Genomic DNA, 24,339 nt, shown 5'->3' with positions numbered 1-24,339 from the left:
AAAAAGGATCTGGTGGAAGAAGAAAGCCAGCCTGTCCATCCACCTAACAAAGAGTCCCAGGCCCTGGACAGGATAGGGAAGCGCACCTTTGCATCAGCGACCTTTACTATCCGGTCCCTGAATTATATGGCACACTTTACCAGGCTTCAAAGGGATCTGATTTCTGAGCTCTCTGAAACCTTGGCTGGTGCTGTGCCTGATGAGGTCCGTGACAAAGTGGCCTCTCAGCTGGCCACCATTGAGTCAGTATCTAACTCCACTATGCGACTGATATCTCACACATCAGAAGGAGCAGGTAGAGTGGCGGGTTCAGCTGTGGAAAGGAAAAAGTAAGTTGTTGCCGTTAAGGCTTCCTTTCTTAATGCTCCCATTGATGCCTTGTTGCTGTTTGGACCCAAAGTTAAAAGCACACTGGCCAGATGTGAACAGGACGGTAAGACCCTTTCTGCCATAGGTGTCAGTTACTCTTCCCTTCAACGTGCTTTCTTCCAAAACCAAGAGAGCGGGAAGATATGGTTCAAGAAATCTCAGGGTCCTTTCCGTGACACACAGGCCGAGTTCTCCTCTAGAGGCAGAGGGGGAAACTCACAGGGAAGACGATCCTTTCGGGGCAGAGGGGGTCCGCGTGACCAGGGTTCCAAGGACTCTTTCCCTGGCCAATCATACCAGCACTCCTGAAGAGCGGCCCAACTCCTTTCCTCTGGAGGTGGATGGGGGTCGTTTCTCCTTGTACCCTTCTGCCTGGCTAACCATCACCACTGATTCTTGGGTACAAAGGATTATAACCAGAAGTTATCGTATCCCCTTCGATCTTTGTCCTGTCCCTTCAAAAAACCTTTCCGACGTTCCACCCAGTCAAAGGGAAGAAGCAGCACTAGAGAGACAAAAGCTGCTAAGAAAGAGAGTCATCCAAATTGTTCCTCCAGACCAGATAGGATCCGGATTCTACTCAAGACTATTTTTGGTGCCAAAGAAAATCGGGAACTGGAGACCAATTTTGGATCTCAGTGTATTGAACAAGTTTGTGGGACTACAAAAATTCCATATGGTCACAATGCAGTCTATCCTTCCGCTTTTGGAAAAAGACGATTGGATGTGCTCGATAGATCTTCAAGATGCGTACTACCACATAAAAGTGGACAGGCCATCAAGAAGATTTCTGTGCTTCCATGCGGGAGCCAGTCCCTACCAGTTCAGAGTACTGCCCTTTGGACTCTCTACAGCCCCCAGAGTGTTCACAAAGTGCATGGCAGTTGTCACAGCTCACTTGCGACTACAAGGATTCCAGGGGATGTTCATTGTGTTTCACTGTTGCAATCATTACAACTGGGTTATCCTGCTGGCAGGCTACCCGCAGTCGGCCTGAATTCCAAAGTCCTGGTCTGGCGTAGGTTGCTGTCGCCTCCTCCCTGATGTCAGTGTGCCAGGGGTATAAAAAATGCAGCCAACGCCATTTTCTTCAGTTTTTCTTGCTGCGCGGTGCCCGAAGCAAAAGCAGTTCGCAAGTACTGGTCGGCCAACTCCTGAGATTTTCAAGTTCGAATTTCAGATCTGAAGTCTTCATTAAAGCTATGTACCCCGTTGGGGAAACTTTTTTCTTGCTCTAGACTGATGTCAGAAAAAGTTAATAATTGTATTTCTTGTGGGAAGCAAATAAGGATTTTCATTCTTACTGTATTCCTTGCCTAGGCCCTGACCATGACGTTGCTAGTTGTCAGTTTTGTGCTAGATTTAACCAACGCACTATTAAGCGTCAGTACGATTTTGCATTTCATTATTTTGGCAGAAGATTTAATTATATAATGCCGTCGGAACAGCCGACTACCGGAATTTATAAAAAGCGCAAAGACAAAGAAAAGGACACACATCCAAGGTCCAAAACAGACAACGAGGCTTCGGCTAGGCCAGTCGCAGGTTCTCAGTGAGGCGCTTTTGCAGCCCCTGACGCCCGCTACCTCAGAGCCAGAGGCCGCTTCCGACTCCCACGTGGAGCCGACTAGGCCACTGGAAACTCAAGGTATTGGACCCTCGGAAACTGTTCCCTCAGATGGGTCCGGAGCTGCTGAGCAGGCATCGGCTTCTGAGGGTGTTTTCAGTTATATGTGAAAATGACTTCAGCTTCAAAGGCAAAGACTAAAGCACCTCTAAAGACAAAGAAACAAGTACAACATTCCCCTGGACAGGCCTCCATGCCTAAAAAACAGATACTTAAAATGGCTGAAGACCTAATTACTTTGATCAGGGGTTCCCATCCTCCTCCTGATAAGAGACCTAGGCAAGAGACAGAATATGAATCTTCAGATCAGGTTTCCATTTCCTCTGATTCCTCTTCTGAACAGTGATACTCTCTTCCTCCCTATGAGGATTCTGATGCTGAAGAATCTATCCCACAGCCTCTCCTCCTGAAGATTATTCTTTTGGGGAGGCCCTGCATACCATGAGGGAGCATTTCCATTGGGAGAGCCAAGATTACTCAGAATCTAAGAAAAGGCTCAGAGATTTTCTTTTACTACCTCAGCACAAGCCCCTTGCTATTCCTCCTGTTTTAGACATTGTAGATGATGTATTTATAGAGTCCAGTCTCACTCCTGAGTCTTTACCACCAGCTCCTGTTAAGCCAGACAGATACTACAGGGTTCCTGATTCACATAAATTTCTTTACAAAAACCCTGCTGCTGACCCAGAAACTATATCTCAGGGTCCCAAAGGGGTCAAGGCATTCACTGCAAAAAACCCTATCCCCTCTGATAGGGATTCAAGGGCCCTGGACAGATGGGGAAAAAGATTTACACTTCTGCTACCTTGGCTGTAAGGGCCTTAAATTGTCAATTTCATATGCTTAAATATCAGCAATATCTTATGTCATTACTTAAACAGAAAATGTTGATAAATTCTGAATGTGCAGAAAACAAAGAAATGCAGGATTTATTGCATGCAGCTGAACAAGTGGGAAAGCATTCTTTGCAATGTGGTTTTGATTCTCTGGAGGCCTCCTGCAGGGCCACTGTTATGGGTTCTGTCATTAGGAGGCATGCTTGGTTAAAGGAACAGAATCTGCCTGATCATGTTAAAGCAAAATTATTAGATGCTCCATTACAGCATGATACCTTGTTTGGTGTTAAAGCAAAAGAGGTGTTGAAGAAAAAGTAGGACAAAGCTAAATCTATTCAAACAGTCAAGGATCTCTTACAGGTACAACCTCCCAGATTTAGCAGGAACTGGCCTGCAAAGAATTGGTCCTTTCCAGTGTCAGACAGGCCACAAAAAGGCAGATGCAGATGCCCCAGAGGCAGATCCCAGCCGCAGGTCTCATACAGGTCTAAACAATGGGGTGCTTCTACCTCTAAAAGCGGAGAAGATCAATCACAGCCATACAGGAAACAGTCTCAATGACTTTCCCCTGCCAGCACCAAGCACTTATCCTCTGGCAGCCCCTTTAGGGGGAAAACTAGCACTTTTTTCACAAAATTGGCACATGATCACCCAGGACAAATGGGTCATGAATATAATTTCACAAGGCTACAGGTTCCATTTTCACATCCTGCCAAGGGCAAACGGAATGCCAGAGCTGCCACATAATCAATGGGCAGAGGCACAAAAACAAGTTTCATCCCTCATGGACATGAGGACCATTCAGCGAGAGCAGGGACTAGGATTTTACTCAAGACTGTTCTTGGTGCCCAGAAAGGACAATGCCTGGAGACCAATACTGGACCTGTCTATTCTAAACACATTTCTGGATATTCCGAAATTCAATATGTTGACTCTGCAGCAGCTTCTGCCCATGCTGGGCAAGAAGGCATGGCTTGTGACTTTAGACCTAAAAGAGGCATACCTGCATGTCCCAATCAGACATTCATGCAGATGATACCTCAGATTTATAGCTGGCTTAATGCACTACCAATTCTCTGCACTGCCCTTTGGCTTATCTACTGCGCCCAGGGTCTCCACAAAATGCCTGGCACCAGTAATTGCATTTTTCAGACAAAGAGGGAATACAAATATATCCTTACTTGGATGACTGCCTTATTCAAGCAGAGAACAAGGACATTCTACTACAGCATCTGGCGTTTGTAAAAAGATTACTAACATGCCTAGGGTACACAGTAAATGAAAACAAATCAAAACTAGTACCCTCTCAAGAGATAATATTCTTGGGTGCAAGCTCAAATACAACTGCCCAGATGGCTTATCTCACGCCAGACAAACAAAGACAATTGACTACTTATTTCAAAATGTTGGCAACAAAGACCCAGTTATCTGCAAGAAAAATTCTGCAGACTTTGGGCTTCATGGCATCCTGCATTCTGCTAATTCCATATGCAAGACTGCATATGAGGAAACTACAGTGGTATCTAAAAAGTGTTTGGACTCAACATTGCCACAGCCTGGAAACAATAATTACCCTCATTCCCTGCCTGCAACAGGAGTTTCGATGGTGGGCAAAGGCCTGTCACCACGACAAGGGACAGCCTTTCACTTTACCCACAGCCAGGCAGACATTAACAACAGATGCATCAGATTATGCCTGGGGGGCCCATATGGCAGGAAGATGTATTCAGGGCACATGGCCCACAAGCCAAATGCATCTACATATCAATCAAAAAGAGATGCTAGCTGTTCAAAATGCCCTGACAGCCTTCAAGGATCTACTTCATCCAGGACAACTATTGATAAAGACGGACAATACTACTGTCATGTGGTACATAAACAAGCAGGGAGGCACACATTCCTACCCCCTCTGCAGACTAGCCATGACTTTGTGGGACACAGCATTGACTTACCAAGCGGTTGGGAAGGTGGCCTAATGGTTAAGGGGTTTGCCTTATAAACACAAGGTGCAAGGTTTGAGTCTCACAAGGGGTAATTGGCTAGGCTTAAAATGGCTCGCAAGGGCAGTTAGCTTACTACTAATCTAATCTATGAACATCTGCGAGCACAATACCTGCCAAGAAAGATAAATTCTCTGGCAGACGAACTAAGCAGAAACCTAATGGATCCCCACGAGTGGAAATTGGATCCACAAGTCTTCAGCATGATAACAAGGAACTGGGGATGCCCGGACATAGACCTGTTTGCCTCGCCTCACAACTACCAACTTCAGAGATTCTGCACAAGGACTTATCACAAGCAAGCATGGAAAGTGGATGCTCTATCTTTCAGCTGGAAAAACTTAACAGTATATGCCTTTCCCCCACTGCCTCTCCTCCCCAAGTTACTCCTAAAGGTCAGACAAGAGAAGCCAAATATTATACTGCTTGCCCCAGACTGGCCCCGCCAGCACTGGTACCCAATCCTAAAAAGCTCGTCTCAATGCCCAGCCTGGACATTGCCTCAAATTCCTCACTTATTGACCCAACAAAACAGTCAGATCCTGCACAGCCAACTCAGGACCTTAAATCTGGCAACATGGCGGAGAATGTAACCATTCAAAACACGCCTCTCTCTCTAAAGCAGTGATAGATGTTATTTTGGAGGCCAGGAGGTCTAGCACCAGAAAATCTTATGCAGAAAAATGGAAGAGATTCTGTGCTTGGAACCAGGCACAAGGAATTGACACGATTGTATCAAATATTCCTCAGATTTTGCAATACTTAACTGAGATGCTGGACAAAGGCCTGTCCTTTTCATCAATTAAGATTCATGCCTCTGCCATTTCAGCTCACTACAATACAGAACCACCTCTTTTTTCTCATCCATTACTAAGGCAGTACCTTAGAGGGGCCAAAAATGCAAGACCTCCAAGGAGAGCACCAGTACCTGCATGGGACCTAAATTATGTCTTGGAAAAATTCACACTGCCTCCTTTTAATCCAGCCTCTACAGCTGATATAAAATTCTTATCCTGGAAAACAGCTCTGCTCCTAGCAGTAACCTCTGCAAGATGAGTCTCAGAGTTACAGGCGCTCATGGCTGTGGAACCTGTTATCATTTTCCATCAGGACAGGGTTTCTCTGAGGACAAACCCGACATTTATGCCTAAGGTAGTGTCCAGTGTGGCCCTGAATCAAACAATACATTTGCCTACCTTTTATCCAAACCCACAGAATAAGGTGCTATGAGGATATGGCAATGGGCGATGGCTACCAACCGTTTTCTTCTAGCAACGCACATTCCCGGGAGTTCCAACGTGATAGCAGACAGACTCAGCAGGTGCATTCTGTAACCTCACGAGTGGTCCCTGAATCCCTGGATGGCGGCGGAGATCTTCCACCGCTGGGGCTGTCCTTGCTGCAACCTCTTTGCATCCCCGACCATCTACAAATGCAGCAACTACTTTGCCCTGATTCCCCCTCCGGGACAGTCACCCAGGGATGCTCTAGTCCACGATTGGCCCTCGGGTCTTCTTTATGCATTCCCACCCTTTCCCCTCATTCCCCAGTTTCTGAAGAAAGCCTGTCGGTTGAAGAGCAAGGTGATCCTCATAGCACCATATTGGCCTCGTCAGATTTGGTTCCCCTTCCTTTGACCTCAACTACTAAATTGGCCATGGATTCTCCATCCAACCCCGGTGTTGATCACACATCCGCAGAACCTGATTCATCCCAACTTGGACAGCCTGAAGCTCACAGCTTGGCTACTCCAATTCCCTTGATTGCCAGGCAGAATGATCTTTCTTTATCAGTGCGTGACATTCTCATTGCATCTCATAAGTCTTCCACTAGAATTACTTATTACTGCAAGTGGAAAACATTTACCTGTTGGCTGAAAGAAAAACAAGTAGATCCCTTCTCGGCACCAGTGTCGATAATACTAGAGTATCTGGCCGACCTTTTTCAGTCGGGTTTATCGGCCTCGACCATTAGCATTCATTTGGCTGCAATATCTAATTTCCATGAGGGTGTCCAAGACTCCTCTCTTATGTCACACAAATTGTGCAAGACCTTCATAAAAGATGTGAATCATCTGAAGCCACCCTTTAGAGAACCTATTCAACCATGGGATCTGTCATTACTTCTACAAGCTCTTGACAATGCCACCCTTCAAACCAGCTTCTTTTTGCAACCTCAAGTATTTGTCATGGAAAACCTTGTTTTTGGTCACCATTACTTCTGCCAGACGTATCTCTGTGCTTCAAGCTTTATGCATCAAGCCCATACTTGATTTTTCATAGAGATAGAGTATCTTTGAGAAGTAATCCTTCATTTCTGCCAAAAGTGATCTCTGAAATGTCCATTAATTAAACCATTGAATTGCCAGTTTTTTCCCAATCATTCAAATAGAGGAGAGTATTGCCTACATACCCTAAATATTCACAGGCAAATCCATTTTTACTTAAACAGGGCTAGGTCCTCTTGTAAATCTGACCAGTTATTTTTGGCCTATTCTGGACCTAGATTAGGATCTGCTGTTGCTAAGGTCGCATTAGCTAGATGGTTGAAAGACTGTGTGACCTTCATTTATACACAATGTAATATTCCATTGCCTACTACCATGAAGGCTTATTCGACAAGGTCGGTGGCAACTTCTGCTGCCTTCCATGCCAGAGTTTCTTTACATGACATCTGTGCAGCTGCAACTTGAGCTATGCCTCATACCTTCATCAATCATTACATATTGGATTTAGCCTCCAGGGGAAGAGCATCTTTTGGTTCTATGGTGCTCAGGAATGTCCTTCCATGAGAGCTTCCCAGGAATAGAGGTAGCTGGGGACTCTGTCCCATACGTAAGGAATGAGTGAGGATTAACAATATCAGAAAGAAGTTATGTCTTACCATGAAGTTCCATCTGTATTGTTGATCCTCGTTCAGTCATTACGACCCTCCCTCCTTCCCCCTCGTGTGGCTTCTAGTGGATCTCACCATCCAGCTCTCTTAGGTCATTTGACCAGAGGTAGCCTCTATCTTCTTTTGACTTGCAAACTCAATCTGAGGTAACAGGAAGAGGGGAATTATGGGTAAGAGTTTGGATCAAGAGTTTGTAGCTGACGCGAGCTTGGAAAATGGCCGGCTCGGTTCCAAGGTCGGAACAGACACCCATACGTAATGACTGAACGAGGATCAACAATACAGATGGAACGTTATGGTAAGACATAACTTCTTTTTCCTCCGCTTTGAACCTGAATTATGTATTAGACAAGTTAACTCTCTCCTTTGAACCTACCATTTCCACTTATTTAAAATTCTGTACTTTGAGGACTGTTTTGCTGGTAGTCTTGACATCAGTGAAGAGAGTCAAGTTACAGGCTTGTATGACTTCTCCTCCTTCCTATTTTTTTCACAAAGTCAGGGTTTCTCTGAGGGAAAGTTCTTCTTTTATGCCAAAAATTGTGAATGATATGTCTTTTAACCACTCCATTTATTTGCAGACTTATACCTAACCCTCAAAATAATGGAGATAGCATTCTGAATTTGCTAGATTTGCATAGACAGCATAAGATTCTGTATGGAGAAAGCCAAGACTTTTAGAAAAATCAGATTAATTGCTTACTTCTTATAAGGGCAAGAAGCTGGGTTATGTTGCATCAAAAAGGGCCATTTCTAGTTGGATTTATTTTGCTGTCTCTTTCTGTTATGCATTTCCTGGGAATACCTTCAAGGTCAGATCAAACCTCATTCTAGTAGAGCATTTTCTTCTTCTTCTAGTACTTTTTTTCTAGGGTCTATATTCAAAAACTGTACTAGAAGCAGTCACTTAGTCTTCTATGCGCACCTTTTCTAAACAGTGCAAGACTGATGCCTTTTCTAGAGTCAGAACTGGTTTTATGTTCATTTTTGGAAGTATTCTAGACTCCAGTTATATGCTTCAGTCTACTTCCCAGATGATAAAAAAGCTTTGGGAATCTTCTCAATGGAGAGTAATATTGCAACAGTGATCAAATTAAGGCTGTAGTACAGTTGTGCAAGAATTTAAGATAGCAGCTGTTCGAATAGATCATCAATGCAGCTTGTGCACCCACTCTCCCTCCTTCTCCCCTTTTTTTCACTTTTTTCCTTATTTCTACGGTCAAGGTGGACCGGTTATCCCTCCCATGCTGACATAAGTGTAGTACCTGCTCCTGCGTTTGACTCTTTTTTTTTTTTTTTTTTCTGTCTGCGACAAGAAAGCTCTGAGGAACTTCATGCCTTAACATCCGTTATGTACCTGCATGTATTTTCGTGCATTGTTTATAAGCAAAAAATATGTCAGGAGAGGAATGCCCCCAAACTTTGTTATCCTTGGCAGGATACTTCTCAGTGGTGAGCAGTACTGCAACAGTAATCAGGTATCTACTGTAACAGTTAGATTTCCATCTGTTCATATGCTGCAGTATTCATAACATGAGGGAGTCCATCTCTGGTTGACTCGTACGTCCAGCCAGTATACCAAAGGCTAAAAGCTGCTGCAAGTTATGTGTGACGGCACACTTCACTAATATGTTGGCCGTAAAGATTCTGATATAAAGCGGACATCACCATGTACCTACCTCAGGACTTTTCTGCAGCCTGTCCGACTGCCAGCTCCGGTCATTGCTCGCCAGAGAACCTGTGTTTGTGCTTCAGGTAAGTACCCCATACATTTTTTTTCTTTTCCTTTTGGCTACTGTGTTTTTTTTTTGTTGTGTGTACATGTCAGCTAGGAAGGGCAGGTGTCAGTGTGGAAGGCAGATTCCACATACAGACTCCCACGAGCTTTGCTTATTTTGCTTAGACCTAGCCTACGATCACACATCCTGCGATACATGCAAGGCCTTTTTTCCTAAAACCCTCTGCAGCCGCCTAGCATTTATATTTGGAGAATCAGCTCCTTAAGTACTTATCTCAAGACAGGCAACTGGCATTGAGCTCTTCAGAAGAGCTGCAACTCAAGAAGGCCAAGAAGCCTTGGCCTGATCCTACAGATGCTCCCTCTACTCCAGACATCCCTCCCAAGGCTGATGCAGGCCCAGAGACCACTGTGGAGTCTGTAGAGCTGCCTTTGATGTTTACCTCGATGGAAGCCATCAAGGAATCTGTAGGCACATCCTAGAGGGATTTGCAGTCGTCCAACCCAGGCATCCAGGGGGTACCATGGCTGGTTATCTTTGAAGGCCTGTGCGGCGTGACGCAGATTGTTATTCATGAGGATGTTCTTATGGATGTCATGGAATGCTGCCCAACACCAGGCCCTTCTACCTTTTATTGCCTGGCTCCTGAGGCTCCAAAGAAGAAGAAACTAAACATGTTTCCCCCGGCTCCTCAGGACCAGGCTTCTGATCAAAACCCTGACTGCCAGGCCTTTACCCAAGGCCTCTTTAATCCCTTCATGGCTTTCCACCAGATATCAGCCCCTTCCTTTCAGACACAGGCCTTTTCTCCTTCTACCCCTTTAAAGAGGCCCACAGAGGATTTCTCTTCTGAAGAGAATGATTCATCGGAGGATGAATCTCTTGCCAACTCTACTCAGATTGCTTCTTCTCTAGGTTATACCTCCCCAGAGGAGGAATCTAATGGTACATATTCCCTTGGTGGAGGATATTTCCTTTGGAGAGACCATTTTGAAGATGAAGGCTTCTTTAAGTGGGATTACTTCCAAGTTTCTGAGATTCAAAAGAGGTATTATGACCTACGGATGAAATCCCCTAATCTTTCAGACATCCCTCCAGTCCTGGCGACCTTCTTGGATCTCTTCACTGCATATTCCAAGTGCCCACACTCCCAGCCCCCCAGTACCCAAGTGCCCTGACAGATTTTACAAGGTGCATGAGGATGCCAAGTTCCTTTTTAAGGCAACCTTGACTGACCCAGTTACTATATCAGTGGCAGCAGATAAAGCTTCCAAACTTCTACCCTCCATCTCCCCACTTCCATGTGATAAGGAGAGCAAGGTCACGGAGAGACTGGGGAAAAAAGTGTATACTTCTGCAACCTTGGCCTTTAGAGCAATGAATTATCAGACTCACATGGCCAAATATTCCATAACTCTTATGGCAGATGCAGTGAAACGTCTGTCAGAGCTTCCAGATTCTCCCAACAAAGGCAAGCTTTCCTGTATTCTTAATTTCTGCTCCCAGGTTACTAGGCACTCCACTGAATGTAGTTATGATGCAGTGGAGGCTTCCGTTAGGGCTGCTGCTATGGGATTTGTCCTGTGAAGGTGTTCATGGCTTAGATTACAACCCTTACTGGATGATATCAAAGTTAAGCTCATGGATGCCCCTCTGGACAACAAAGCCTTAGTTGGCACTGCAGCTACAGAGCTATTTAAAACTCTTCAGGAAAAGGGGAAGGAACTCCAGGATTTAAAACACATTTTTGTCTCTCCAGTCCCCCACTTCCAGAAAAACTACCTAGCCAGAACCACCTTTGTTAGGAAGGCAACTAAATCTCTCCCACCAAAAGGTAAGAGGAGTGCTGGGAGACGGGCTGTTTCTAAGTCTACTTCTTCCATACCATCTCAGAAACAGCCCTTTCAGGCCAAACCTGGTAGTTTGTGGCCACCATGTCCCAGACCCGTCTACTCCCCCCCCCCTTTTCTCTTTACCTCTCACTTTCCCTCCCAGCTTGGAAACAGATAACCTAGGACTCTTGGGTGCTCACCATCATCAACCAAGGTTACTTCATTGTATGGGAAACCCATCTTCCCTTCAAGGTAATTCCACAACTCCCACAGGACCAAATGGAATTCTTTCCACTAGTCCTCTCTTCTCTTCTTTCTTAGGGTACTGTCTAGGAGGTACCACCCAACCAAAGGGGAAGAGGATTTTATTCCAGGATGTTTCTGGTCCCAAGAAAGGATGGCCAGTGGCGTCCGTCATAGACCTGTCACATTTAAACACTTTTCTAAAAGTTCGCACCTTTCGCATGGTGACCCTACCTACTCCACTCCGTCTGATTCTTCTCCAAGCCTTCGTGGTGTCACTGGACATAAAAGATGCCTACCTACAAATCCCCATTCACCAATGGTTCAGGAGATTTCATTGCTTTTCTGTGGCTTCCTCTCATTTTCAGTTTTGTGCTTTGCCCTTTGGTCTGTCTACGGCACCGAGGGTATTCACAAAATGTTTGGCCCCTGTTATAGCCCACTGCAGGCCATACAGATATTTCCATATTTGGACGACCTGCTTCTCCAGGTCCCATCACCACAAAGGCTCCTGGACAATCTTTCCTACACACTATCCCTTCTGAGAGGGCTAGAGGTTACCATTAACCTCCAAAAGTCTTCCCTGACCCCCTCCCAGAATCGTGTCTTCCTGGGGTGTATGATCCGGGCAAGCAAATAGTGTGGGAAGAAATAGCCAGGGAATTGTTATGGCTAGGCTTGTATAGGCCCTAGGGCCGATAGCCTAGTACCAACCTATGAGCCTATAAGCGCAATGATAACTTGTATATTGCCAGAAAAGATCCTGTCTCTCACCTCATATTTCCAGGACCTAATACCACTTCAATACCTGACTGCCAGGGAAGTCCTACACCTCCTGGGGTTCATGGCCTCAACTATTCCAATGCTTCGTTTGCCAGGCTAGGCTACACATGAGGACATTTCAGTGGTTCCTGAGAACAGTTTGGAAGCAACACTTTCACCCCCTGTAATTTGTTGTTCCCCTCCTACCCTGTTTGACAAAGGAGATAGAGTGCTGGATTTTCCAGGTCTCCAGGAATTCTGACCTTCTCCTTCAACCACTTCATCCCCCCCCCCAGGATCTGTACACAGATGAGTCAGACACAGGATGGGGTGCAACTCTGGGAAGCTGGGAGGTCCGGGATGTGTGGTCCCTTACTCAGACAAAAGAACATGTCAACATAAAGGAAATGAGAGCTTTGATCTTTTCCCTCAAAATCTTCAAGTCCAGAATTTCAAGGGGGTTCACAGACAATACCACAGTCCTCTGGTACATCAACAAGCAGGGAGAGACAAAGTCTTGTATCCTCTGCAGACTGGCATTATACAAGTGGGAGACAGCCCATCAGAGTCTTATTTCCCTGTAGGCTGTTTACATTCCTTCAGCTCAGAATGTGATGGCAGACTGTCTAAGCAGGTCCATGACTCAATCCCATGAGCGGATGTTGAACAGAGATGTGTTTCTGGACCTTGTCCATCTTTGGGGTATCCCTCAGATAGGTCTTTTTGCTTCCCCCATGAACAGATAGCTGTCCAAGTATTGTGCCAGGACCCCACATCCTGGGACATGGAAGGTAGACGCACTGTCCTTTCTGTGGAAGGGGGTGTTTCTGTATACATTCCCCCCTTCCCACTCATTCAGAAGGTTCTGCTGAAAATTCAGCGGGATCAATAAAAAATCTTGCTGGTGACCCCCTTTTGGCCAAGACACCACTGGTTCCCCCTTCTACATTTAGCAAAGGGCAATCACCACAATTTACCCCACAGGATGGACCTACTCACACAAGACAAGGGAACTGTAGTACATCCAAAATGTCAACCCTAAACTTGACTGTTTGGGTGATGGGGCTTTGATTCCCTTTAGACACCTTTACACTGAGGGCGTGCTGCAGGAGGCCAGAAAACCACTACTAGGAAATTCTCTCTCTCCAAATAGGAGAGGTTTTCTATCTGGTGTCTTAAAAGAAACACTTACAACCACTGTATGTAGATGTACCATTGGTTTTGTCTTACCTGTATGACTTAATGAAGAGTGGCTTGTCATATTTCTCAGTCAAGGCACGTGTCTGCCATCTCAGCATGCTTACCTATGTCTCCTCCCTTGGCTCCCAAGTTAGTATGTTCTTAAAAGGCGTCCTTCACATTAGACCACCAAGTTAAACCAGTGACTCCTGCTTGGGATCTCAATTATGTCCTGGAAAAATTTACCCTAGCCCCCTTCGAACCAGCAATGTCATCTTCCCTGCAACACTGCACATGGAAAATGGTTATCCTAATGGCTATTACCTATGCCAGAAGGGTGTTTGAGCTGCAAGCCTTTATGGCCTCTTCTCCCTTCACTGACTTTTATAGTGACAGGGTTTCTCTTCGGACTAACCCATCCTTCATGCCCAAGGTGGTTAATGAGTTATCCCTGTGTCAGGCTATCAATCTCCCTACCTTCTTCCCATTTCCCAATCCACCAGTGAGAGGATTCTCCACACTTTGGAAGTTCACAGACAACTCTGATACTGTTTGTGCAAAACAAAGCCCATCCGTAAGTCTGACAGATTGTTTGTCTCCCATCACCCAAGGGCCTTGGGCCAACCTGTTTCCAAGAAAACTATTTCCTCTTGGATCTCTAAAGCCATTTCTTTCTGCTACTCAGCTAATGGAAAGGATCTGTCTTGCCCTGTAAGGCCGCACTTTACTAGGACTGTGTCCTTTTCTGGGGCCTTCTTTAAAGGTTTGGATACAGCTTCTATCATGGAGGCAGCTACCCGGTCCTCTGTTCTTACCTTCACCAAGCACTACATATTGGATGTTATTTCCAAGTCCAGAGCGGGGTTTGCCAGAACTGTTCTCCATGGTTTTGTGGAAGTTGTCTCTGCTCCTCCTCCCAATTCTTCCTCTGCATGAGCTTTGGCATTCTCCCTCATGTTATAAATACTGCAGCATTTGAATAGAAGGACATAGAATAGTTGTGTAAAATCTTACCATAACCGTAAATGTCCTTCTCTTCTATGTGCTGCAGTATTGCTTCCCCCCGATGCTTGCCTGGTCCCTAGTTACATGTTTCTCACATTTATCAGGCTGGTGCTTTGCAGCATTCATTTCTAAGGTAGGTACATGCTGACGTCTGCTTTATACCTGACATCTCTTTATGGCCGACCTATGCTGAGTGATATATGCCATCGTACGTACCTTGCAGTAGCTTTAGACTTTGATATACTGGCCAAACATACGAGTCAGCCGGAGGCGGACCCCCTCATATTATGAATACTGCAGCATATAGAAGAGAAGAACATCTATGGTAATGGTAAGATTTTACACAACTATTCTTTCTTACAGATCTGTACTTTGTTTTTGTTTCTTATCCTTTCCCTCTCAAGGTTGGCATTTTTGTCTGTGGAGGGAAGAAAAATTGAGGGAGCTTGAGAGTGGATCCACCTATAGTTTGTGGGTATTCTTTTGTCATTGATGTTGAGGTAGCCAAAATACTGCCGGAGGAATGCTTGAGAGGGCTCACTCTTTTGAAAGGTTGTTCAACAGAAGTAATGACTTGCTAACTGAGATGCTGTCAGCAGTCTTGGTGTATAGTAGATAAACGTGTAACCACATTTTTGGTGAGATAGAGAAAGCAAAGGTGGAAGTTTCTTTTCTACCTTGTATATCAGAATGTTGACATTGTTATTCTTTTTTCTCCTTCATTTAGGCAGAAAAATAGTCATTATCTAAAGTAAATGGGGAACTTTCAACATTGTTTCATTTCAGAGACTGCATTTTTTATTTTTGTTACTAAAGAATAGTTCAGCTGTTTTCAATATAGTGATTCAGTTCCCTTGTTTTACAGGTGCAGGGTTACAGGATACGACTACATTTTGATGGGTATCCAGAATGCTATGATTTTTGGGTAAATGCAGACTCTCCAGATATTCATCCTGTTGGCTGGTGCGAAAAAACAGGACACAAGCTACATCCACCAAAAGGTTTGTGCTGAAAAGCAGACTGATGAGAAGGCAGATGTATTGTTGTTCTGTGATATAACATAAATGATCATTAAAGATGGGAAATTAATCTTAGTAAGCTGTTTATATTATCCAGAATTGGTACGAAAGGGGTAGTTCTCAAAAAAAAAAAAAAGTTTAAAACCTTGAATATACTTTATTATTGGCTGTTTTACAGTGATACTATCGATAATCTGTGGCATTTAAGCTATAGTTATATTTGATCTAGTGTACTGCAGGACTCTTAGTGTAGCATCTTGTGACGTTCATCATAGGGTCACTTCTGCAGTAGTATTTATATCAAATTGGAATTTGCGTGAGGCAGATTATCTGTCCATCCGACCCAGCTTTCAGAGCTTTAAATACCCTTCGTTGGGTTTGCTTCCTCCCAAAGATAACATGTCAGGCTGGCACTAAATAGAAAGGAAAGAGCCGACATACAATATCCATTACTTTTTATCACAATATTGTCAGTCGGTCTCAAAGTAACTTTCATAGTGGTAAGTATCCTTTTAGGGATTTTCTTGCCTTTATTATTTTTGGTAGCTTTGTGCTTGTTTTTGCTTCTTAGTGATATTTCGTTTGTATGTTACATTCCTTAGGCTGTTTGAGAGTAATGATATCCCTAGAAAACACTTTTAACTGTTTCTGTGGTAGATCCCACCAGAGGCTTTTTCACCACGTCTCTTCTGTCTTGGGGAGGATTGTCTTGTGACTGCCTGGAGTGCTGGTACTTTCAGAAGAAAACTATGAAGAGTAGTGTTAAGAACCCTGGAGGCATTCTAGACCACTTAAAGTTCCTCTGCTTGAGTCAAGGAATGCCTATCTCTTGGACTTCCTCCTTGACCACAAAGCAATTAAGTTGCATAAATGCCAGCAAATGTTCCAGAATAATTTTAACCAAAGAGGTAAGCAGGTTGTATGAGGCTGTAGGTGCCCCATCAGTCCTTTATAGGCTTGCAGGCTTGGGACCCTGGAAGCATTTCCATGTAAACCTGTGGTGCTGGTGTGTCCTGCGGGTCTATTTTATATATTTGAATGCTTAAATGTTGAATCACTAAAGATCGAACTTTAGTGATCGAACTTTAGTGATCGAACATTTAAGTGTTCAAATATATTAAAAATTAATATTTAACAACAAAAAAGTAAAGGGTTTAAGCAAGGGGGGGCAATCCCCCTGCACCCCTCACACCCCCCCCCCGCTACTTAAATTTCCTTCAGTGGGCTACAGTGCGGAAATGGAAAATTTCCCATTCCCTACACTGTAGCGCGATCTTGGAGTCTTGGAGTTGGTATATTTAAGTAAGGGGGGGTGCAGGAGGGCTTGCCCCCCTGCTTACACCCTTTAGTTTTAATTTCTTTTTTTTTTTAATTTTTTAATATATTCGAACATTTAAATGTTTGATCACTAAAGTTCAATTTTTAGTGATTCGAACATTTAAGCATTCAAATATACAAAATAAACCCTGTCCTACAGCCATCTGTTAATATTCCTGTGGTAGTTTCCATAGTGGGACAGCATGTGGTATGTGGTAGCTGCAATGGGTGGAGCCCAATGTCACTGTTGTTCTTTTTCATTGACTATCACTGAGTGCTTGCTTATTTCTATATTTAGTTGTTAATCTGCCGTCTTGGACATCAAGGAGCTTGCTTTTTAGGGGCATCAATTGTGACTGCCTTTCCTAGCCTGCTTTGATTACTGAAAATTGATTACTGAAAATTTGCCAAAGATTTTGTGGCCATTTGGTGAAGTACTAACATTCTACCTCTGATAGCTGACAAGCCAAGTACATTAGGTACCTTGGATCCATTAGAGGAAAGATTGTTTGCTTTTGCAGTAGCATTCATAATGCATGGGAATTAGCTACAGACAGCATCCTACTAACCAGCCCAACAGGTGTATGGACAAAGTGGCATGTGCTGGCCCTTGCATTCCTGCACAGGTGAAAAGTGCAGCCAGCCTGCACCATTTTCAGTTCTTTTTTAGCCACAGGTACATGCTGCATTTTGGTCAGAAAGATTGAGGTTTAGTCCTCTCTCAGCCCCAGAGTTCAGTCTACAAATCTTTAAAACTCTTTACCCTGTTGGAGATGTCTTTTATTTTAATTGCTTGCTTAAACATTTTATTTATTGCTGAATAATTCCAAGAAAAAAAGTTTCCATTTCCTGTGGTTTGTCTCATGCAAGCGTGAAAAGCCTTTGCTGCTGTGCGCATCACAGTACATATAAGGAATTATATTCAAAGGTTCATTTTTGCCATCGTGTAATAGTTCTGTAGGCCATATAGGCAGTTGTGAATCCAATGCTGGTAGTCCCACTTTTCCAGCAAGGTCTTGTCTAGCAAGATTTTAAGAAATTGGCTGAAGAGCATTTTACAGTATGGCACAACTCACAGCAGACCTTTACCCAACCGACCACCACACACATTCAGCTTATTGAAAGAAAGTGCGGAGACCACCCCCCCAAAGAATCATATTCTTGTTCAGAAGATGAAGATTTAGCATGCACCTCCTGATGTCCTTTCTTCTCAGATATAACTCTGTCCTGAGGATGTCTCATTTGGAAAGACCCTCAGCTTCAAAACAGATCATTTCAGATGGGAGTACAGGGATATGTATGACAAAGAGGAGTTACCTGGATGTGTTAAGTGTAAATGAGCCTAATTACACTGCTCTTTTGCAGTGTTTCTGGCTTCAGAAAAGCTTTTATGATGGCATTCTTCAAAATGTCACAAAGAAACCAAGCCAGCAGACAATGGCAAACTGTAAATCTTTAATAGGACTCTCTTAGAAAACATAGGTAGTCCATAAAAACAGACTGGTTTCAGCTAAAATTTCATTTGGCCTTCTTCAGTGTTAAACAAATAAATGGTAATCAACACATTTAAATACTATGCATATTGAAACATGTTGAGCAACCATTGGTCCCTCACAAATACACATTTAATCCAGGTGAAAATAATGCACCTAATTTAATAATCCATTTATTTTCCTTTGAATTTAAAAGGCTATGCCATCTGGCTTTATTAGCCCTATTGCCCTTGATTCTGTCAATAACTGTAAACCTGAATACAGCATTAGGATGTCTATTAGTATGTTTGAATAAGGCATTACTAGATTTTTTTATTCCTAATTTCAATTAGATGTTCTGAAATTCAAATCCTCAGTGGCCTGGAGGTCTGGCCTACACAGAATGTAGAGCAGGTACAGGTGGCTGGATAAACCAGCCAATCGGTCCCACAGTTGGGAAAAAAAAAAAAAAAATATTATAAACATTGCCCGTATTGTAGATGGAAAAATCCTTTGTTTTACTAACATTCCTACAATGGGTGCAATGGTCACAGGGTACACAACCTACTAGTAAGTCCCCAGTCAATGTCCTTTGACCTAAGTCATCAGGACGTCTAGGAATATGCTTGTAATGACTCAACTGGGAACCAATATTTCCAATATTTCTGCCCTACGAAACGAGAATAGGCACCTGTCCCCCAAAATGGTTGAAAAGTAATCAGCTTGTAGTATATTCCAATGTCCCTGCACACTGTTAAGCAAAAGATCCGTATTTCTACCATAAGTGGTCACCAAATGAATGACCGTTTGGTTATCCATTTGTTTGTTTATACTGTAAAGTTTCCTGCCTGTCCAGTGTAGATACGGTGTTGCTAGCGCTCAGGGCATGGCCCCATTGCATAACCCCTAGCTTTGAACCTAGAGGTGAGATCCTCCCTATAGTGTTCATAAGTATTTGACCTTGAGCAAATGCGTTAGATCCTAAGGAATTGGGACTTGGGTGTGTTCCTGCAGATGTGGGGTGGATGAAAGCTGAAGGCATGGAGAAGGGAATTATATTGGGGATACTTTCAGTATACCTGTGTCTCCAAAGTATGATCATCATTTCTTGTAGTTAATACAGCCAGAAAGCTAATACTCTGGGAATGATAATTAGCTGTAAATTTGATGCCCCACTTATTATCATTTAGGTAACCTATAAATTCCCTTAGATATATCTCGTCTGATCTCCATACCATCCAGAAATCTTCTCCAGATGTCGATTTCGTCCAAATATATATTGTGTGTATTGTCATAGATCAGAAACTCCTCCACGTATGCCATGAACAAATTGGCATAGATAGGGGCAAATGATGCCCCCAATGGCCGTCCCTTGAGTTTGCCAATAACATTTGTCCTGATAGTGAAAGACATTCTTAGTCAATATATGTTCAGCAAGCCCAATAAGAAAAGTATTAAATCCTGGGGGATAGAATTCAGACCTATGTAACCAATATTCTAGGGCATCCAAACCCACCCAATGTGGAATATGGTATTATAGGGTGGAGACATCCAGAGTGCAAAGTAGCCATCCTGGTTCTAGTTGGGTGTCAGCAATGATTTGGAGAAATTCTGTGGTGTCCTGAAGTCTGGAATTTACCCACCTGAGTAAAGCTTGTAAGTGTCTAGTTAGAAATTGGGATAAGGGTTCTGTTAAACAGCCCCTACCCGAGACAGTAGGCCTACCTGGTGGGTGGATCAGGTGTTTATGTATTTTGGGAAGAAAATATATATTTTGATTGTTAGAATATGTAACCGTTAAGTGATGTAAATCATGATCAGAAATGATGCCTTCTTCCCTAGCTAAGTTCAAAAACTGATCAATTTCTTTCCAGAACCTAAAGGTGGGATCTGAGGACATACAAGTATAATGACGTCCATCCCTTAGTTGTCTGAATGCTTCATCATTGTACTTTGTCCAGTTCATGACTGCCACAGCTCCCCCCTTATCTGCAGGCAAAATTACCAAATCCTTATTCTCCATCAATTCTAGTAAAGCTGCTGTTTCGATCTATGAGAAGTTGTTAGCTTTACACGTGTTCCCTAAAATTATAATGTAGGTCCTTCAACTCAGAAGTTTGAAACACCAGCACATTGGGGTGCATAGGGGGTGTAAATTTGGACTTGTGGTACTGAAATCTGTCAACAGGTACAACATTATCAGAATCCTTGAAAAACATTCTTAAATTTAGCAATCTGCAAAAGGCAGTAACATCCTGAGAAAGCTTGTCTTCTGAAACAAAGAAACCAGGAATAAAACGTAATCCCTTGCTTAGTACTTTTATTTGCATGTCAGACAGTGATACATTTGAGATGTTGAGAACATTGTTCTGGTTGGTTATTTCCGAGTCATTAGTTCCAGTAGGCCATCCATATTTTCTAATCTTTGCATGTTTTCTACCCCCCCCCCCGACCTGCCGCTATCTAAAGGGTTGGCTCTTTTAGATGTAGGGAAGTCTCCATAGTGCTGCGTGTCAGGTTGGGTACATTCCAGACTTCAAGACACCACAGAATTTCTCCAAATCATTGCTGACACCCAACTAGAACCAGGATGGCTACTTTGCACTCTGGATGTCTCCACCCAATATACCAATATTCCACATTGGGTGGGTTTGGATGCCCTAGAATATTGGCTACATATGTCTGAATTCTATCCCCCAGTTTTTAATATTTTTCTTATTGGGCTTGCTGAACATGTATTGACTAAGAATGTCTTTTACTATCAGGACAAATGTTGTTGGCAAACTCAAGGGACAGCCATGGGGGCATCATATACCCCTATCTGTGCCAATTTGTTCATGGCATTTGTGGAGGAGTTTCTGATCTATGACAATACACACAATATATATTTGGACGAAATCGACATCTAGAGAAGATTTCTGGATGATTGCTGGATGGTATGGAGATCGGACGAGATATATCTAAGGGAATTTGTAGGTTACCTAAATGATAGTAAGTGTGGCATCAAATTTATAGCTAATTATCATTCCCAGAGTATTAGCTTTCTGGATGTATTAATTACAAGAAGTGATGATCATACTTTGGAGACACAGGTATATCGAAAGTATCCCCAATATAATTCCCTTCTCCATGCCTTCAGCTTTCATCCACCCATCTGCAGGAACATACCCAAGTCCCTATTCTTTAGGATCAAATGCATTTGCTCAAGGTCAAAAAGTTATGAATACTATAGGGAGGATCTCACCTCTAGGTTCAAAGCTAGGGGTTATGCAATGGGGCACATCCTGAGCTCTAGCAACACCATATCTGCACTGGACAGGCAGGGAACTTTACAGTATAAACACAAAAGAATGGAAAACCAAACGGTCATTCGTTTGGTGACCACTTATGGTAGAAATATGGATCTTTTGCTTAATAGTGTTTAGAGACATTGGAATATACTACAAGCTGATGATTACTTTTCAACCATTTTGGGGGACATGTGCCTCTTCTCATTTCATAGGGGCAGAAATATTGGTTCCCAGTTGAGTCATTACAAAAATATTCCTAGACGTCCGGATGACTTAGGTCAAAGGACATTGACTGGTGACTTACTAGTAGGTTGTGTACCCTGTGGCCATTGCACCCATTGTAGGAATGTTAGTAAAACAAAGGATTTTTCCAACTACAAATATGGGCAATGTCTATAATATTTGTTTTTTTGCCAGCTGTGGGACCGATTTATCTAGTCACCTGTACCTGCTCTGCATTCTGTGTAGGCCAGACCTTCAGGCCACTGAGGATTCGAATTTCAGAACATCTAAGTGAAATTACGAATAAAAAATCTAGTAACGCCTTATTCAAGCATACTAATAGACATCCTAATGCTGTATTCGGGTTTACAGTTATTGACAGAGTCATGGGCAATAGGGCTAATAAAGCCAGATTGCATAGCCTTTTAAATTCAAAGGAAAATAAATGGATTATTAAATTAGGTGCATTATTTTCACCTGGATTAAATGAGCATTTATGAGGGACCAATGGTTGCTCAACATGTTTCAATACGCATAGTATTTAAATGTGTTAATTACCATTTATTTGTTTAACACTGAAGAAGGCTAAGTGAAATTTTAGCCGAAACCGGTCTGTTTTTATGGACTAAAATTCACAACACAGGAACCCAGGACAAGGAGACAAATTCGTGAATAAGTTCGTAGATAAAATTCAAAGTCATAGACCACAAGGAAATAGCGTAGTATCAATTTAATAACCGCTTTCGTCGAAAGACTTCTTCAGAATACAGAAAAAAGAAAAAAACACTCCACTTAAATAATACAACAATAAGTCAATCAACCAATGGTAAAAATTCATTAATTATAATGATTCAACTTTAAAGTGCTAGTGCATATCAAATGAACAGGGTTGCAGTAATGCTTTTGTCAATGCATAATTTACTATTCCTTAAGAAACATTTAATGTTAACTGTCTCATTGAGACCAGGAGATTGATCAGATTTTAACCTGATCTGCCATAGTGCTTCCCTCTGTTCAACAAAATTCCTAAAATCACCCCCCCTCAAGTCAGATTTACAAACCTCAACAACGGTAAATAAAATTTTTTTAAAATTTACACACACAACTGAATGTCTAAATAAGGCATTTGATACATCATGGGTCTTAATACTATAAACGTGGAGCCGACTGGGCCTCTGGATACTCAAGGTATTGGACACTCGGAAATCAATCCCTCAAATGGGTCCGGAGCAGCCGAGCAGGCATCGGCTTCTGAGGGTGTCTTCAGACCTACACAACTATATGTTAAGCCATCTTCAGCTTCAAAGACTAAAGCAGCTCTAAAGACAAAGAAACAAGTACAGCATTCTCCTACTCAGACTTTCATGCCTAAAAAACAGATGCTCAAAATGGCCGAAGACTTAATTACTTTGATCAGGGGCTCCCATCCCCCTCCTGATAAGAGGCCTAGACAAGAGACAGAGTATGATTCTTCTGATCAGGTATATATTTCCTCTGATTCCTCTTCTGAACAAGATTACTCCATGCTTCCCTATGAGGATTCTGATGCTGAAGAATCCATTCCTTCAGCCTCTCCTCCAGAGGACTATTCTTTTGGGGAAACACTGCATACTATGAGGGAGCATTTCCACTGGGAGAGCCAAGATTATTCTGAGTCTAAGAAAAGCCTCAGAGACTTCCTGCTAATTCCTCAGCACAGACCCCTTGCTATTCCACCTGTTCTAGACATTGTAGATGTATTTTCAGAGTCCGGATTGTCCCCTGACTCTTTACCCCCTGCACCTGCTAAGCCAGACAGATACTACAGGGTCCCAGATTCTCCTATATAAAAACCCCGCTGTTGACAATGAAACTATTTCTCAAGGCCCCAAGGGGGTTAAAGCTTCCACTGCAAAAAACCATGTCCCCTCTGATAGGGATTCTAGGGCTCTAGACAGATTGGGGGAAAAAGTTTACACTTCTGCCACCCTGGCTGTAAGGGCTTTAAATTATTGTCAATTTCATATGCTTAAATATCAGCAATATTTAATGTCACTACTTAAACAGAAAATGTTGACAAATACTGAAGGTTCAGAGAACAAGGAATTGCAGGATTTATTGCATGCAGCTGAACAAGTGGGAAAGCATACTTTGCAATGTGGTTATGATTCACTGGAGGCCTCTTGCAGGGCCGCTGTTACAGGTTCTGTTATTAGAAGGCATGCTTGGTTAAAGGAACAAAATCTGCCTGATCATGTTAAAGCAAAATTATTAGATGCACCATTACAGCATGATACTTTGTTTGGTACTAAAGCAGAAGAGGTGTTGAAAAAAATGGAGGATAAAGCAAAATCCATGCAGTTAGTCAAGGATTTCTTACAGGTACAGCCACCCAGGTTTAGCAGGAACTGGCCTTCTAAAAATTGGTCCTTTCCGGTCTCAGACAGACTACAAAGAGGCAGATACAGGCGTCCCAGAGGCAGATCTCAGCCCCAAGGCTCATACAGGCCTAAACAATGGGGTGCTCCTACCTCCAAAAGCGGAGAAGACAAA

The 24,339-nt window shown here is 43.0% G+C and overlaps 1 protein-coding gene across 1 annotated transcript in view; it reads left to right on the top strand.

Annotated features, from left to right (window-relative positions):
- Window positions 1-24,339, top strand: part of LOC122812929 (lethal(3)malignant brain tumor-like protein 4) — a 2,410,392-nt gene that overhangs the window by 899,736 nt on the left and 1,486,317 nt on the right. The window contains exon 9 of the mRNA XM_044084994.1: window positions 15,353-15,488. Within this exon, the coding sequence (XP_043940929.1) occupies window positions 15,353-15,488 (136 nt within the window). The remainder of the gene's footprint in view (window positions 1-15,352; window positions 15,489-24,339) is intronic.

This window comes from Protopterus annectens, chromosome 1.part1, assembly GCF_019279795.1.
Source record: "Protopterus annectens isolate FY-2018-M chromosome 1.part1, PAN1.0, whole genome shotgun sequence".
In the NCBI taxonomy this organism is placed as follows: domain Eukaryota; kingdom Metazoa; phylum Chordata; order Ceratodontiformes; family Protopteridae; genus Protopterus; species Protopterus annectens.
The sequence above is the reverse complement of the archived record's forward strand: the minus strand, read 5'-3'. Positions and strand labels throughout refer to the sequence as shown.